The 17,459-nt window shown below is 49.7% G+C and overlaps 1 protein-coding gene across 1 annotated transcript in view; it reads right to left on the bottom strand.

Annotated features, from left to right (window-relative positions):
- Window positions 1-14,725: 14,725 nt before the first annotated feature.
- LHX3 (LIM homeobox 3) overlaps window positions 14,726-17,459 on the bottom strand; it is a 12,915-nt gene continuing 10,181 nt past the window's right edge. Inside the window, exons 2-4 of the mRNA XM_009892340.1 lie at window positions 17,256-17,405; window positions 16,958-17,129; window positions 14,726-15,150 (exon numbers count right to left, since the gene is read on the bottom strand). Coding sequence (XP_009890642.1) covers window positions 14,732-15,150; window positions 16,958-17,129; window positions 17,256-17,405 — 741 coding nt within the window. The 3' untranslated portion in view covers window positions 14,726-14,731. The remainder of the gene's footprint in view (window positions 15,151-16,957; window positions 17,130-17,255; window positions 17,406-17,459) is intronic.

Raw genomic sequence — 17,459 nt, 5'->3', positions numbered from 1 at the left:
AGCATGGACAGTAAAACACACATTCTTCTTTCAGGATATTTTCACAGCACTTCAGCCTGGCCACAAAGGGCCGTTTCCAGGCATGAGAACAGCAGGTGATTTTACTGGGACCTTAACGCCTCTGTGGGACTTCCAACAAGGGGAAAGCCAGGGAAAAGGAACAGATTTTTTGTTGGTTTGGTTTTTTTTTTTAATGTGGGTATCGCACCCTGGGCATGGCCCAGGTGACAGACACCAGATGGTGGTGACTGGGGGTGGGTCTGTCACCCCACACCAGACCAGAGCCTCCCCCAGGCTGGGCACACAGGCACAAAACAGCAAAAGCCACAAATCTGAGAAACTCCAGAGCTAGCGAGGTTCCCAGCTGCAATCTCATTCACGTAATCCTCAGCATCATTACCAGAGAGTTGCATGTTGATAGGATTCATGTACTTGGTGCTGTAATATGTGACACGAAAATAGCTATGATTATTACTTTTTATTCTTACGTTGGCATTGGAGTTTAGTTTTTACACAAGAAAGACTGTTCTAATTACCTCCTGGGCTTTTTAGACCTATCACTGTTAACTAACCTGGTTTATTTTTTTTCTCCCAAGAGCTAGCTGTGCTGATCCTGCCTCTAATCGCCAAGGGTGATGTTTTATTCCTACTGCTGAATACAGAAGTCAAACCCATCTGTGGTGTAATGCTACTGCAGTCAGAGTTCAAGCGCTTCTTTTCATATTCTCCATTCTTGCTGCTTTTTTTTCCTCCTCCTCATTTATCATCCCCTGCCCACACCCTTTCACCACTCCTCTGTGTCTTCTTCTGACTAGGAAATTGCTCCGGGGCTCACAGCAAGTTCCTCCCGAGGCATCTGCAGCCCCCGGCCCCGGGGGAGCCTGGGCACGAAGGAGCCCCCATTGCGCAGCTCATACGGACTCCCACAAAGGCCTCCTTCAGCGCCAGGGAAGTGGGAACACTTTGCCCATAGACAATGTTTGTGAGTGCTTTCAGACTACTATGGGTCAATAAATTAGCTTGATTCAAATTTGAGGCTTTTTCTCAGTTTTCCTTTTTTGGCAGTGCCTGTTGGGCATTTGGGCTGGTCCAGCTCTGCTACTGTTACAAACATTAGCTTTTGTATTGCAATAAACAATGAGCAAAATTCACTTAATGTTACACTACCGCTTTTAAATCAGATGTCCCACATGCACAATTAATTGAGATTTAATCAGAACTATTGCTCATGAAATAATTACCCATTGATTATAAGGGACATTTACTGAAGATGAATCATACCTGGTGTATTACATGGCTGTTAATCCTCCTCTGGCATGCCTCAAATAGTTAATTGCTGATTACTGAACTGGCAAAAAGAGTCGTTAAGTAGTTAGACTGCAGTGAAGCTGTTCTGCTCAGTATTGCTCAGAAGGGCCAGTGGCCCCGTTCTTGAGAGTGGACACAAAGTTGAGCAGAGCGAAGAGCTTTGGGACTCTCCCCCAGCAGCTGGTCCCTTACCCACGTCTGCCGTTCAATAAAGCCTCATCACGTCGGTGATGGATGGGTCTGTCAGGTGGACACAAGCCCTAAATAACACCACTGAATTCTGTGGACTAGCTGTCTGGATACTCCCCGTGTCATCAGGATAGCCTTGGGCCCTTTCAAACGAGCAGTCCTGCCCAAGGAAGGGGTCTCCTCCGGCCGGGGTGGGCTGGGTTATCGCTGCAGCATGCCGGGGAGCACAAGCCCTCATTCTGTTGAGGGAGGGACACAGGAGGGTTTAGCTTTGCTGTTGCAAATCAAAAGAATGACATGGATTTGTGGCCTATCATCTTTGACAGCCTCCTTTAAACTGCTTATTTTAAAACAGGATAAACAGAGGATTAATAACCTTGCAGAACACAGAGAGCCTGGTTCCTCCCGGGGCAACGGGAACAGAGAAGCCTCTGCAGCATCTCTCCCCGGCAGCTGGGTGAGGATCTCACCCACCTCCTGCCCCTGCCCTGCACCCTGGAACTGTGTCCCCAGAGAAAGTGAGCTGCATCCCGCTTAAAATATTCTGCCGGCTCAGGATATGCCCCTGATTCAGCTATAGGAATACGGTAATACTGAAACTCGACTTTCCTCTGCACTGCTGGAATTAGGTGGGGGAGACGTCTGTGTGGTAAATCTGAGTATTTTCTTAATCAAAATAAAAATAATTTCAAGGTCAACTCATGTTTCAACACTGAGGAATAGAGTCTTAGCTCCTCCCAGCCCCACTCCAGTTGGATAGAAATGCTTATTCAGAACATACTTCCTGTTGAAAAATACAGTTTCCCCCCACTAAACACAAACAGGCACATATTTGCTAGTGAGTAGCTACACTGCACAGGATAGGGGGATTATTTCATCCAAGTCCCCATGTCACTCCATCATTTCGGGGCAGATTTTCCATCCAGCACAGCTGGACAGCCCCACAGAGCTCGCGGGGCAGAAGGGTAAGCGAGTAGGGAAGAGCAAGAAGGTCCCTTTCACACTTCTGCAAGACCTTGCTGACTTGAAAATGCCACATTTTCAGCAAAGCAGCAGCACATCTAATAAATCACATCTGTACACTGCTTTATTCAAAGGCACTGACAGTTTAGGATTGACGACACCCAGGGCAACCTAGTGTCAAGCACTCCTAATGAAAACTATCCCATTTTGCTCCAGTAGTAGCAGCTGCCAACAGACATAATCTACTGGCATATGGAGAAGGCCATGCTAATCCCTGCAAGGTCATTAACAAGAGGGTGAAAATTACATGCAAAGCACCAGCTGTGGCATCCCCTGCTCCCTCACACTTGGAGTTGCAGGGGCACCAGAGGTGAAAGAGGCAAGTACGTCTCAGCAGGCCAAGCCTTTCTATTAAGAGCGCAGCTATTTTTTCCCCTTCCCCAAACCAAGGTTCAGAACTGGTGAAATTCCTCCTGTGCAGAAGAGCAGAAAGCCTTTCACAAGCGTCACCTGTTTTCGTAGCCAGCAGTGACTCGAGGGGAGATTAGCTCCGAGTCAGCATCGCTGCCGGACAGCTGGGGCAGACGGTTAACAAGAAGGTCTTGGCCCACCTTGTGATGTGGGCTGTGCTCTGCCGCTGCAGGAGACAGGTAGCCACGTCCCATCGTCCCTGACAGCCTGTTGTCGCTGGCACTGCTGCCCTTTGTGGAACAGATGTGGGGCTTTCCCTCATCAGATGCAAAGAGCACCTTTACACCCTTCTTTCCAAGCATTTTTCTTTAAGCCCCACTGACAAGCTTGAACCTTAATTTTTAGCACCCAGCCCCTACATCCCCAGTCCTGCTGGCTCACCCTCCTCAGATCAGGGACCTCATCTTCCGTGTCCATGCAGGGTTTTGCACTTGTATGGATGCTTGGCAGGTAACAGGTACCAAGAACCCACAACAGATCTTTCATGTCGCAGCTGACTGGGACACCAGACAGACAGCTGAACTCCAGCTTTGCGCTGCTCCTTTGGACTGGGTCTTTGCCACATGCTCTACAGGTACTGACTTTCTGCTGTGCTGCCAGGTGCGCAGAGCACAGCGGTCCAAACGCCCTCACAGCAGTGAGGAGCAGCACCACACGGGCTAAGGGGAGACTACGTCTCTGACCTATCTTCCCTCCAACCCTTAATCTGCGAATAAGGACCCTGTCCCTTCAGGCTCACCTCAGATTTGTATACTTCAACATCTACATGCACATACGAGCTCTCCTTCCATAATCCCAAACTCACTCCCAAAGAATATTCTAGACTCATATTGGTGTGGGAACCCAGGATCTGGGTTTGTCTTTTCATTAAATCATGCAAACATTTTTATAAGCAATAAATCAAAAACTCTGTTAAAACCCCCCAGCAACAACTACCTAAAACAAATCTTTTTCAATTTAAATCCCAGCCTGCATAACGATCAATCCCATAAACCCCATGATTGTTAACATTACTTTGGGTAATGTTTAAAAACATTAATTTCAAAAAATGTAATAGGAAAAAAGCTCTTTAAATCGGCAAAAAGATAAATGGTCTCCAGCAGCATGACCTTTTTCCATACCACAGTGACATTGAATCATTTTAAAGTCATCTACATTTTCATTCTTCCTTGGAAAAATGTTGACAAGGCTTTCACGGGCCATAATGGATACTCAGCAACATCTATGGAAAGTATAACTGCATCAAGAGCCCTTCCTCAATCCCTCTTCACCGCTTCACACCAAACAGCTTTAATTAATGGAGGAGAAGTGACTTCAGAGCAAGCCCTCTCATTAGCGCGACTGGCTGATCTGTGGGAAGTGACACAGCTCCCCAAAACAGCTAATGCAACCTGTGGGTTGGTTAATTGGCTTTTATTTTTTCTTAACCACCACTGTCTTTCTGCCTGGAGCGTATGTGCCTTCAACTCCGTTTTTCAAACATGAATTTGACCTCCAGGCTGGTGATTGCCATCAGGCTGCAGGTTGGTCTGTGACAGCTGAAAAATACCCGAGATAAGTCTTGGCTTTACTTTCCAATCTGTAACTGGAGCGTCCACCCGCTGCCAGCTCGCTGGTGAGAGGCAGAGTCGTGGCGTACACACAACGCACGGCGCCCAACGCACGCAGTGTACGTGTTGTATATAACGCACTTGGAGGCACAGATGGAGCTGATAGAGCTACAGAGAAACCTTTCAGAAAGACACTTGCACACAAGCACCGTGCAGCACATGTAACACACGCGGAGTCTGGAGCAGTACGTGATAACTGGGGCTCTGCCCTATGGAGCGCTGGAGCAGAGAGACCTGTGACTTTGCGAAGCCATTCCCTGGGGCAGGCTAAAGTTCGACACCTTCCCTGCGCTGACTCACAGCGGGGGGGGAGGGATGGCCTTACAAAATAAAGAGCACTCTGGGTTTTCCCTTCCTCCGTCTTCTGCTGAGCAGTTGGGTCTTTCTGCCCAGACTAGCAGAAAGTAAAACATCTGCCACGCCGGAAGCAGGAGGTGACTCCCGAGTGATTCCCGTCCCCACAGATGCGACAAGCAGAGGGTGATGGGGCCAGACTCAGTCCTGGCTCATGAGCCTTCAACAGGCTTCCACTATATTCCTGCTACCAGTTCCACCCCAGGTAGCCCACTTCCACCCCAGGTAGCCCAGTTCCACCCCAGCCCTCTCCCCGCAGCAGGAAAAGCACAACTGTATCAAGGCTCCATGCGCTGCAACTCGATCTCTGCTGGGCTTAATATAATATTAATGACAAGTGATGTGTCAACCCCCTGAGCCACTAAAGCGATCGTATTCCAGCTGTGCTGTGCCTGCGGGAGAAACGCAGGCTCACCTTGACTCCGGGGCCATGCCAGGGCCTGAAAACGCTGCCAACGCACCGGGGCGCAGAAGCTCCATCTCTCCCGCCTCCCCACGGCACCAAGCCTGCGGGTGCTGTGAGGAACAGTGCGGACAGCACGGGTGGTGCAGAGGGATCTCACCCAGCGCTGCATCTCTCCCCCGAGCACGGAGGGGCTTCCTACCCCCAGGGCAGGCATTGGGGCATGGGGACACGTCTTGCGGCTGCGCACCACAGCCAGGCTTGATACCAGGCTCCGAAAAGCTGAGCTGAGCACTCAGTTATTTCAGCGACAGCTCCTGCGAACGCTGCTTGTTGTGGGGCTGCTCAGGAGCCCACCGCATCACGCTGCGCCTGGTCTGAACGGTTAAACTTGGACATAGGACATAACCCACTGCCCTTTACATTGACATGGGAAAGAAATACCCCACCTGATCAAAGTATACCCGATTAGCGTTCTTCTGAGTTAATGAAATGTTTCAACTAACACAAGGGAATTTATTTCTGAAAATGATGATGGACATGATGATTTTCCTGTTGGCAAACCTAATGATAAAAAGCTGCCCAAATCTGAATTTCAATGGATCTGGGCTACAGCTATGTCTCCAGACTGACTCGTTGCGGTTACGCTGCCCCTGTTGCTGCGGTGTGGCTAATATCAGCATCCCACAATTAGCATGCAGCATATTAATCTGTGCAAATAAATGTGCCTGGTCCTCTAGTCCAGAAAAACACTTGGGGGACCAATTCTTTGTTTCTGAGTGTATGATTACTACAAATTAAAACCAGAATAAGTTTTAATTTTGCCACATCAGGCAGGTTCATCAAGAGCCAATCCCAATATCCTCCTTATCCCCCAGAGCCAGGTCCCACTAAGAGCATAACAAGGGGATGTTTCAACTAGAATGATTAGGACAGTCCAGGAAAATTAATTTTGAAGTTCATGGCAGTCTCCTGTCAGAAAGAGGCGACAGTGAGGAGGGCACGTTCAGAAAATGCAAATGAAAAGGCTGTGCTGAGTACTGCTGGTGGCGAGCAACAGAAGCAGGATCTGGCTCTGCTCCTTCTCAATTGCTCTCATAAAAGCCCCATTTAATATGAAGCCAATTCAACATGATAAACTCAACAACTGGAGCCCAGTTCCCAAATGTGGAGGTCTGCTCTCCAAATCCTCCCTCATTTAGCTAAAGGCTCCCCGCAGCTGCTCAGAGCCACCAGAGCAGTTGCTGGCCACAAGGGCTGCGTGCTGACCGACACGAGCAGGGTACCGAGGACTGCGCTGCGTATTTAACTTAACTTTCTGAAGAACATAGTTACAACAAATGTCTTCTTAACGCAGCCACCTTCTGCCACCGTGGGCTGCTCAGCACACACAGCCTTGCTTTGCCCCATCACCCCTGGGCTGTGCCACCTCCACCCCGCCGCGCCAGAGAAAGCAGTGGTTCTGGTGGAGCAATACCCAGTGTTTGGCCCTTCCTTAGCCGGGAGGTAATCACCATCCCTCCTCTTCTGCACACACAGACACAGCTTGGTTCGTCCCTCTCGTCCATCCCCAGCACACAGACACCCCCCAGGGATGAGGCAGGACTGCCTCCAGGAGCAGGTGAGCAGGAATTTCAGCCTCCAGAAATTTTTCTGCCTTTCAAATTATAATTCACATTTGAGAAAACAAAACAAATTCCAACAAATCCTAGTCCAACTTGCAGCACGCAGAAGGAAAAGCTGCCACAGCTCAGCACCCTGTGGCCTCACAAAAAGGAGGCAGCAAACAACTGCGACCCCCCAAACCCAGGCTGTGTTAAAATAAAGGCTTGTTGTACATCAAGCTGAGATTATCTTTGTTTGGGTTTTTTTCAGTTGAGAAAAGAATGACATGTTGGGAAACAACCTCCCTATGGATATAAAGAAACATATAATGCTTAGTGTCTGGCCCACACAAATGCCAGGACAGATCCCGGGGAAAGACCAAGCACCATGTTTTGGAGATGACACCAGTCCCACAGCCCGTGAATTTGCAGCAGCCTCCCCCAAACCAGCCTCACAGCCCACACGACTGACCTTCAGCACAGAGGGAAGCCTCAAGCTCAGATCCCAAATGGTCAATACGGAGTGACCCCGCAGCGCCAGGACTCGGCAAGGACACAGCCCTGGAAACGGGGCAGCCAGGAGCCGTTCAACAACGCCCCTCTGGCCTCACCTGCAGGGCCCAGGTGGGACTTGGAGGCTGATTTGAGTAAATCAGCTGTTTCAAGTGGAAATAAACCTTCCACCCTAAATCCTGCCCAGCCCTGTGTGGGGCGTCTGTGCGAGGACACAGCCCTGGGCCCCCCCTTTCCCTCTGCTGCTTTGCACTTCTGTTAAACATCCCCTGATTTACACCGCTCTGAGCACAGCGAGCCTGGCGTGGCGCCCCCCGCGCCTGCCGTTAATAAGTATTCTGATGTGCCATTTCCATAGATTGAGAACAACATTCTCCCTCAGAAAAACAGAAGTGATTCCTGAATTAATTTAGATTTCCCGCTGCCTTGTTAGACCAGCTGGATATGGCACGCTTCATCTTCTCTGCAAACAGTGCCGCGGTCCCTCTGGGACACTCAGCACTTTATAAACCTGTCAAGCCCTTAAAGCCGGTGACCATGAGGCTTCACAACAAAACGTGTTGAGGTTTATGGCCACACACACGCCGGCCAGCCCTGGAGAGGAGAACCGCCGTGGATGGGTTTGGAAGTGAGGGGATGCTGTTTTGTGCTACTGTTTCATTTCAAAGCAAGGAAAAAAAAAAAAAAATAATGCACTGCATGATTTATTTTAAAGCTTCCAAGCTGCTGCAAACTGCAATGCTTTGAGAGCATATGTATATACATGGGAAACGGGAGATTGTCTCCAACATCATTTGCATTTGTCCCTTCCCTCCCTCCCTCCCTCATGCAGTGAGTGTTTTTAAAAGGCCTTATCCTGGCGACGGCTGGAATACCTGCAACTTCTGCAGAAATCAGAGACTTCTGGGTGCAGAGCACCTCACTGAGCTGGTTTTCATTTACCAAACATATTGTTCTGCCAGTTCCCCCCTGCCCAGCACCTCCAGCGCTGATTTATTTTCTCTACTCTTCCAACAAGCTTCATATATATATTTTTTTTTACACAACTAACACTGATTCAGCATCTCTGTGACCTGCCTCGGGACGAGGGCTCCCTGCGACCCTCAGCACACAGAGCGGCGCGGACAACGTGAGACCGACGTCCCCTGGGCTGCCCCTTCTGTTTTGAGCGATGCCCGTCCCCGCGGCACGAGGCCACATGGTTTTGGGCTGGGAGCCGCAGCCCCGGGGAGCCGCTCTCAGCTGGCCCGCGCTGGCTGTCTCCCAGCTGGAGGGGGCTGCCGGCTCCCGGCCGTGCCGCTTTCCTCCCACATGGCACTTTGCTCAGCCTGACAAGTCGGCATCTGATGAAGTCTCTGCCGTTTGGGTCCCTCAGGGATTATAATATGACTGCAGCAGGTCCCAGCTATTCTCCGCAGCCCAGCATGTTGTTGCTTCATTAAACGCCAAATTGTTACATTAATTCTAACTGCCCTGTAGAGATGTAGCTGTCAGGAATGATTTACTCGCCTCCAGCTGACTCGGAGACTTTTTACAGGCTCCCGCGTGGGAGCTGGAAGAGGCCAGTGCCCGGCGGGGAGCGGGATGCAGGACGTGTGTCCAGCCAGATACTGCAGCAAGTGGCTCTGCCCTCCCCGGGGAGACAGAGGCGCTCTTCAGACCACAGTGGAGAGATAACCAGGGAGCTAAAAAAAGGTGTGGAGTTTGTTTTTTAGTCTGAACTGGGGGGCTGCTGGTGACCAAAGTTGCCTGTTAAAAAATGCAGCATCTCCGCTGGAATATTTGCAGAGTCCAGATCTCTGGGATCTCTCCTTCAGCCGAGCAGGCAGCGGGTCATACGTAAGTGCTAAAAAACATCCCTGGTGAGTCAGGACTGAGCCATTTGTTAGCTTTCCTCTGTGTTTTCCCTGGATCCGGAGCAAGAATCTCAGTGCTTCACACAGAAGGGGAAGGGACACAGGTCCCCTCCATTCGGGTACTCCTCCCTCGGGAGCATCGCTGTTCCCAGAGCCCCAAAACAGCAGCCGGGGTGTCTTGGACAGTGCTGGTCCCAGAGTCCCCGGGCTACACCAGGTCTCCTTTATTCATTTGTTAGAAATTCCCTGAGTCTTCATTCAAAAGGGAAAGAAGACAAAACATCTTGCTAGCCAATATGCAATTTCTGCTTGTAAACCAAAAAAAGACCATTGAAATAGCATCTTCTGGCAGGGGATCACGGTCTGTGTTTTCTGTAGGCAGCACACACACCGTCCTGACACCCCACTCACACGCACATATATATATGTGTGTGTGTACCTGCAAGAGAAATAATATGCAGAAATTGGCTGTGTTCTAATGTAGAAAAGTTCATTTAAATCCAGAAGCCTTGCGTATTTGGCTATTAAATTATTTTTCATGCCCAGATTGCAGAATGGTGAGCACAAAAGCAGTGCTTTCTGCATCCTAAATCAGATTTTTCCCCCCCCAGCTCTGTTCCCTATCCACTACACCCGTGTGCCAACAAACACGCCTGCACGTGTGCTTTAATGCAAAATGCACTCCCACCTAGACACATAATAAAGATGTCAGAAAGGGAAAAAAAAAACTAATTTAAACACCTTTGCTTTTTTCTTGGCATATTTTTGCTGGTTTTCACGACAGATTTTAACAAAGTCATTTGCTGCTTTTAAATGTTATTTCGGTGTATAAATCAGGGAGGTCTTTGCTTTCCTGCCTTGTTCCCGCAGGCCTTGGTGCTGGCAGCAGAGGCGCGGCGGGATGTGCGGGGCGGTGACACCACCTTCGCTCGGATGCTCTGACACATCTGGGAGAAGCCACCGGAGAGGGACACTAAGGATGACCCGGCTCCAGCCACCTTCCCCGCTCCCTGTGGGCAAAGGGTTTCACCTGGCCCGCATCCCCAAAAGAGCACTAATGTCCCCAAAGCAGCACTAAGGTCCCCATGCCCTGTGCCCCAGGCAAGCGGGCTGTCCCCAGGCCAGCCCTGGTACCCCAGCTGGGGACAACCCCCTTTCGCCACCTCGTTCCCCTGGGTGAGGCTGGATAAAGCCCGCGTGCCCCGGCCCAGCTTGGCTTGGCTCCCACCGGTCCCGAGAGTTGTAGCTCCCGCAGAAGCTGTGCGAGAGGAGTGGGGCGGATCCGCCGTCCTCCCACCGCATGGCTCCCGCTGCCTCGCCGCTCCCGGCCGGGTTCACACGCGTTGGGTTACTGCCCGCTGCCAGCGCCGGCAGCCGCGGTCCCTGCGATGGACGGGTTCCCTTGCCCAGCTGACCCCCCCGCGGGAGCTGCAGGAAATATTTAACAGTGAGGTGGTGTCTGTCCCTCCTGGCGTGAGGGGTTTGCTTTCATCGGCCTCGTACAGGAAATCAAAATGAGAAAAAAATAAGTTATTTTTACTGTTTGACACAAAATCGCATCATTTCCTGTGTCTATAAGGAATGCGAGTTTAGGCACAACTGCTTCTTAAAGATGAATAGGCTGTTTGGGAAAAAAAAGATTCACACGTCAGATTTTCCTCGCTGAGAGCACAAAAACTTTCCTGCTTCCCATGTCATGCACTCACGCAAATCAGCGGAGGTTGTAAAGCTCACCTGCAAATTGAGCAATGCAAAACCCTTCTCCCTAATTCTGTTTGGGTTTTACAAGCTGTCAGTCAGTTGAATAGTGTTAGTTTTATTTGCTTCTTTCAAATTGGTTTTCTTTTTAACGGGAAGAAAGCATTTATATTAATGGAATCCCTGAGCCTCAGCCCTGAAAGGAGAGGCTGAAATGCAATCCCTGAATTTTATATCAGGATGTTTGGGGACCTCTTCTCCATGTTTAGACGAGTACTAGCACCGGCAACTTTCAGCCCGTTCTGCCTTTCAGAGCAAAGCACAAAGGCAGAGGGGGAAATTTGCATTTCTTCCTTTCTTAAATTCTGCCATCCACTTGGAATTCCCAGGGCGAGAGGAACAACAGCGCCCGTTATTTGCTGGGAGGGAAATGGTGAAGAAAAGATCTATAACATACGTGTTCAATTACTATAGTTTCTAGACAGTAGTTTCATAACAGCATCCTTATCCTAAAATCAACTACACTTCTGTCTTTCTGGGTTTATTTCCTTCTTTTTTTAGGAAATAAGAGTCTTTTATAGTCTTTTTTAGCCTTTTGAAGGAAAATGTTATTATATAATAAATGTTATTATATTATATATAAAATTTTATGTTATACTTGAACTGCCAAAATGTTTTGATGCGAAACACTTACCCAGATTTGGTGGGGGTGTTTCCAGATCACGGGGCAAGAGAAAAGAAACGCCAGAGTTCTTGAAAACACAAACCTTGTTTTCTGTTTGGGTCAGGTTTTGCAATTTGCTTTTAAAAACCCCATAATTTTCTAATTACTCCAGAAGTTTCATTGTCCTTGCAATGTACCTCTGGGCTGGCAGCAACAGTTGTCTCTTCTATTACTCAGTTCTGGAGAAGGAAGAAAAAGCAGCTCCGGGCTCTTGCTTCCAAGCCCAGCTCTGGGCTCAGACTCGAGACCTCAGACCCCAATAGGGCAAATTTCTGCCTCGGCTGCAAGAGGGACAGTCTCACTCATCTGAAAAATCCCCCAGGAGCAGAGACACAAAGCAAGTTTGCACAGATCACCCCCAGGTCCAAGCTGGTGTGGTGTTTTTACACCAAAAGCTCCGTGGTGTCACGCAGTGGGGTTTCTCACTTCCCTGCCGTGGCTCTTGGACTGGGTGTCCTGAAAAAAAGAGTGAGCTTTTCTCTTGAGTGAGTACTGGAGCACTAAGGCAGTATGCATGTACCCGTTCTGCTTTGGGCAGGCTTCTGCTAGGTCATGGGGAGCAGAAACTGGGCATGTTTCTTCTCCTCGGGTGCGATGCATGTGTAACAGGAGGGGGAAAAGCTGTAAAGATGCTTACACAGTGCTGGTGGTTAACGAGGATTTTGCAAACTTAAACATTTCTGCAAATATTCTTGATACCTGCTCGCTTCTGGAGACGTCAGTGTCCCACCCTACCGAGCAAAGGCCCAGGAAGCAGGGAGCGATGGCCGGGCGTTACGGCAAGCACACGTCCCCCCGCAGCGGCAAAACAGCGAGGGCGGTGATAGCAAGAGACCAGAGACAATGTCACCCTGTTCCAGCAGCGGCGATGGTGTCCTTTAGAAAAGGTACGGAATAAAAGCCGGGACTCGCCAAGCGTCGCCGCCTGACATCTGGTGAGTCCCCGGGGCAACGTGCACCGTGCCGGGTGCCAGCAGCCTCCCGGGGACAGCACAGCTCTTCCCAGGGGTCGCCTGCAAAGCGCGGGACACGTGTGCCGGAGCAGCGCCCGCACACCCTCAGGGGCCAGAGGCAGCTTCTCCCCCGACCCCCGCGCTGCCCCCGCCGGCGGGTGCTGCCGGTCTCCAGTTCACACGCTCTCGAAGATGCCTGATACACGGAAGACCATGGGGCAAATATTCCCCGACCTCCCAGAGGAGCGAGAGGCTCGAAGCCCGTGTGCTTTAAAAAGCGTCTTTCAGCTGATTCTTAAATCAGAGGCTTCAGCAAAGTGCTTCACTCCGCTCTGAGGAGCGGGACCACGGGCGCTCGTGTATGAAGATATGTGTGTGCATGCGCTCCCGTGTGTGTACACGCGCAGGGGATGCGTATGTTCGGTCGTTCCTTAGGGGTCTTTTTCTTTCTGATTTCTCTTTGAAATATTCCAATATCTGACTTTTAGTGTTTCATGTGCACAACTTTCTGTTCACAGACAATATCAGACAAAACTCTGCTGTTTTCTCTTGCTTTAGTAGCACAGAGTGCTGCTTACACCTTTGCGATGAATGCTGAAAAAATAACCGTCACCCATCAAAAATAGCTTGACTGCCATCAAAGCCTGTGCATGCACAGAGCAATGCTGGTCGGATCTCCCAAGGACTGCCAGACTGCAAAACTGTCGTTATTTTGTTTCAGCTTATCAAAGCATTTTTACATCGGTGGGTTTGCTCCTGTATTTAAAGGGAAGAGTGTATTTCAACACTTTGTTGAGTCGCGACATGGGGTTTTGAGGGCTTTTCCTTTTAGTTTCAGTTATTGCATTTACCTACATTGATGCTTTAGAATTTAGCAAAAGACTATTTAAAGTTTAGCTGACAAATTTATTTGTAATCTTGAAGTATTTGATCATCAGAGAGAAAGCGAGAATATAAATAAAAGACACTGGACATTCACATAGTCTACGGTTAATTCCATAATTTTTTTTACAGAGAACAATATACATATTGTCTTGCCTTTCCTCACAATCAGCTCGCGCTGTATCTGCAGAAATACACAAACGCCTGGAACAGAGAAGCGTCACCAGGAAAGCGTGTGCTCGCTCCGACACGCTCCCAGCGCTGCCCAGAGGACGGCTGGAACTAAACCAGCCGACCCCCCCTGCTGAGAGACCCCCCGAGAAGGTATTTGGCAACAAGACATCAGGGTGATTTTTGAGACACTTTGCAGTAAAACTGTTGCAAAGGAATTTGAAAGAAAAGCATAAGATTCACAACCCAGAGCCACTAGAGTTCCTGGGTCAAGAAAAATCACCTCTTGACCTCGTGATAAAAGTGTAGTTATTTGGTAATAAATACATCTATTCACGGTTTAATGCTTATATGGAAGAATAAAGCTAGCAATCTACAAATTAAAAAGATGAGAAGGAGAATTAACATATGATTTTCATTTTACAAAGGAAAAGGGTTGTTGATAAATGATTGGCATATTAAAGAGCATTTCATTTTAGAAAAGTTAACGTAAATTCAAAATAAAACAAAACATACCGCATCGGTGCGCTTTTTAAAAAATCTGCTGGAAGAACAGAGAAGTTTTCTACCATGGATTTCTGAAGTGATTCACTATTAACATTTCTCCTATAGAAATATAGACATTGTCACACCTTTTACCGTGGATGAGGACTTTATTTTCTCTTAAAAAGGGTTCGGTGTGGATGGGTGATGAAGCAAGTCCGTGCTTTGGAGAATGCACTGACAACAAAAAGCGAGATACCTTATATCAAATCTGTAAAGCACAAGTCTTGGTGTTTAGTAAAGACACAATAATCAGTTTTGTTTGGACGCTCCGTATGCTAATCACTGCGGGGTGGCTGCTTTTGCCCACCATCCTCTGCCGACCCGCCGCTGGGTCGCCCTCCGAAAGCACGTCCGCTCCCTCCGTGTCGTCACGCTTCCCTGCCCCGCTCAGCAGTCACCGTTTGTCCCTCCTTTATTTCCAAGAATAGATGATGTTTAACAGCACCGAGTCCTTTCCCTGCCCGCTGCACGGTGGGGGACCCTGTATCAAAATTGAGCGTGGTCGACTTCATCCAGCCAAGAGGCCGGGCTGGCAGGGAAATCCGGGTATCCCCCGCTGCTGCCGGTGGAGAGGTCGGAGCTGGGTCCGTTCCCGGCCAGGACCCTCATGGACTGGGGCACCCCTTGTCCGCTTTGTCCCATGATGCCCAAGCCGTTGTCTGGGTAAACCAAGCTGGAGATTAAAGGCTGGTGGCCTGGCAGTGCTTGCAAAGAAGCTGGTGACTGGGGTATCCCGTAGGGGCTGTTGGATCGCAGGTCGTGGTACTGGTCCTGAGCTGGGATGCCACTGTGATCCAGAGCAAAGCTCCCGTTGGTCCCAGCCTGTCTCCCCAAAGCGGGGGATGCTTCATTGAGATTGCTGTAAATCCCATTGGAATGGCTCATCTCAGACATAGAGGGTTCATCTGAAAGGGAAATAGACTGGTTTTACTGGGAGAGCAAGGGCCACGGCTGGCAGCAGTTGCATGGGACCTCCTGCAAGCTCTGAGTTTAAATAGATTAGACGGATGGGAGCTGAGCAGCCACTTGTAACTCCTTATTATTCCTGTCCTTGGTGATGGGTCTTCATAGAAGGCCGTGGGATTTTTATTTTTTTTTTTTAGTTCAAACATCTAATACATTTTGGATTTTAAAAATATGCATTAAAAGTACATAGTGAGATATCAGACTGTGATTTAAAAATAATCCTTTAAAGGTGAATGTGAGTTCAATGTCTTTCCACCTTTTGTTCTGCACTTCTATTTGGCTTTGAAGTTTATCTTGAATTTTTATATAATTTTTAAGAGCTACCTGAGCATTCACTGATGCAAGAAAAACTCTCCGTTGCTCAGGAAAAAACCAAACCAAACCAAAACAAAACAAAAAAACAAATTAAATCTCAGCAGTATTTGTCTGCTCCAGTACAGGCTAATGAAATGTATTTGTATGACTTAAAAACACTTCTGAAAAATGAGCAATATTTTTTAAGTTACCAGCAAAAATTGTTTGCATTCGTTAGAGGCTTCATGGACAGCGAGAGCTGCTCTGTTGCCTAGGATACAAACCTGTTTGTGGCATCAAGCTATCAATAATTGTTCAACATTTTTTAGTTATTATTTATAGTATATTCATATTTAATGACGCTGATGCACAGTGTGGATAAACAGACCTGAAAATCAAATAGTTTTTAGGAATATGGGAGAGAAGCTGAGAGGCAAAGCTCTGTGTGTATAAACATACGTGCCTTACAGACATATATCTGTGTAAATATGTACAGCGTTTTCTATCTCAGCTTCTCGCCTGTATTCCTAAAAACAATACCCCCCCACAGAGAGGCAGGTTTGGACACTGTGGTAGCACAGACCAGATAACGCTGGCAAAATCCACTTGGTGCTGGGGCAGCTCTGGGCTGGAGTGGGGGCTGTGCAGAACGTGCCCCCACACAGCGCTGCGGGCACCAATCCCCCCTCACCCGGCACAGGGCCGTATCCTGCTCCTGCAGCAGGTGCCCTGGGGCTGGAGAGCGCGGGATGAGGCCGTGCAGGACAAGAGTTAGTGTAGGTATGTCCCTGGGTTTATCAACAGAAATCTCTGCTCCAAAAATGGGACCCTCCGATGCAGAAACCTCCTAACACACAGCAACGTCCCTTTTACAACACAGTGGAGAGGTAACAGCTCCCACAGACCTGGGGAAAGGAGTCCTAACTAGTAACTCCGCAAATAAAACCACCCTTAAATAGGATGAAAAAAACCCACAAATCTACATACTTTTCCCCATAGAAACGTTCAGTGACTCCGAACTCTCGTTTTTGTATTTCCAAGAGTCCCTCGAAAAGGCTGTATATGAGCAGCGGCTGTAACTCCCGCAGCGCTTGCCCGGAGAGCTTTCCCTGCACCTTTTTTGGACGTGACACAGCCCCCCCGGAGGGAGAGCGGAGTGTCCCCTGCAGTTCCTCAGCCACCGCCGCCCCTCTCTGCCGCGACTCCGGTTCCTCCCAGCCCCCCCTGCAGCCCAGCCGGGACCGGGCAGCCGGGGCCGCACCGCGGTAAATCCCGCAGCTCAGCACTTCTCCCTCCTCCGGCACTTGTTTTCACTCCTTATATTATGGCTGAAAATTATTAACGCGGCACCGAGGGGGTGAAAGGAGCCTAGACACGGAGAGCAGTTTTGCAGGGAGGGCACCGAGCACCCTCGGCAAAGCCCGGGCCGGGAACGGGGCTCCGGGCACCGACCTGTGAAGGAGACCTCGGCGTCGCTGTCGGGCCCCTCCTCCTGGATGCTGTCCTTGTCGGACTTGGAGGTCCCCCGGGAGCGCTTCATGTTCCTGAAGTACTGACCCCACCGCTGCCTCCCCGCGTCCTTCTTCAGCCTTTTCTCCTTGGCCCTGCGGTTCTGGAACCAGACCTGCAAACAGGGCACGCCGGGGAGCTATCTCTCTGCGGGACCGGCTCCTTCCCCGCCGCCCGCCGCCCCGAGGCCCGGCCTGACCCGGCGGGGGGACGTGGGGGGACCAGGGCCGCCCCGGCTCACCTGCACCACCCGCATGTCCAGCCCCGTCTCCGAGGAAAGCTGCTCCCGGACGTGCCGCGCCGGTTTGGGCGAGTTGTTGTAAGCGTTTTTGAGGGTTTCCAGCTGCTTGGCCGTGATGGTGGTGCGGGGCCGCTTGGCCGTGGACTCAGCCTCTGCCGACACGGTGCGAGTTAGAGGCGAAATGACCGCGTAGTGTCCCCGGGG

Source organism: Charadrius vociferus, unplaced genomic scaffold, assembly GCF_000708025.1.
Source record: "Charadrius vociferus isolate BGI_N301 unplaced genomic scaffold, ASM70802v2 scaffold549, whole genome shotgun sequence".
Lineage (NCBI taxonomy): Eukaryota > Metazoa > Chordata > Aves > Charadriiformes > Charadriidae > Charadrius > Charadrius vociferus.
Note: the sequence above shows the minus strand (reverse complement) of the source record. Positions and strands in the feature narration are given on the sequence as shown.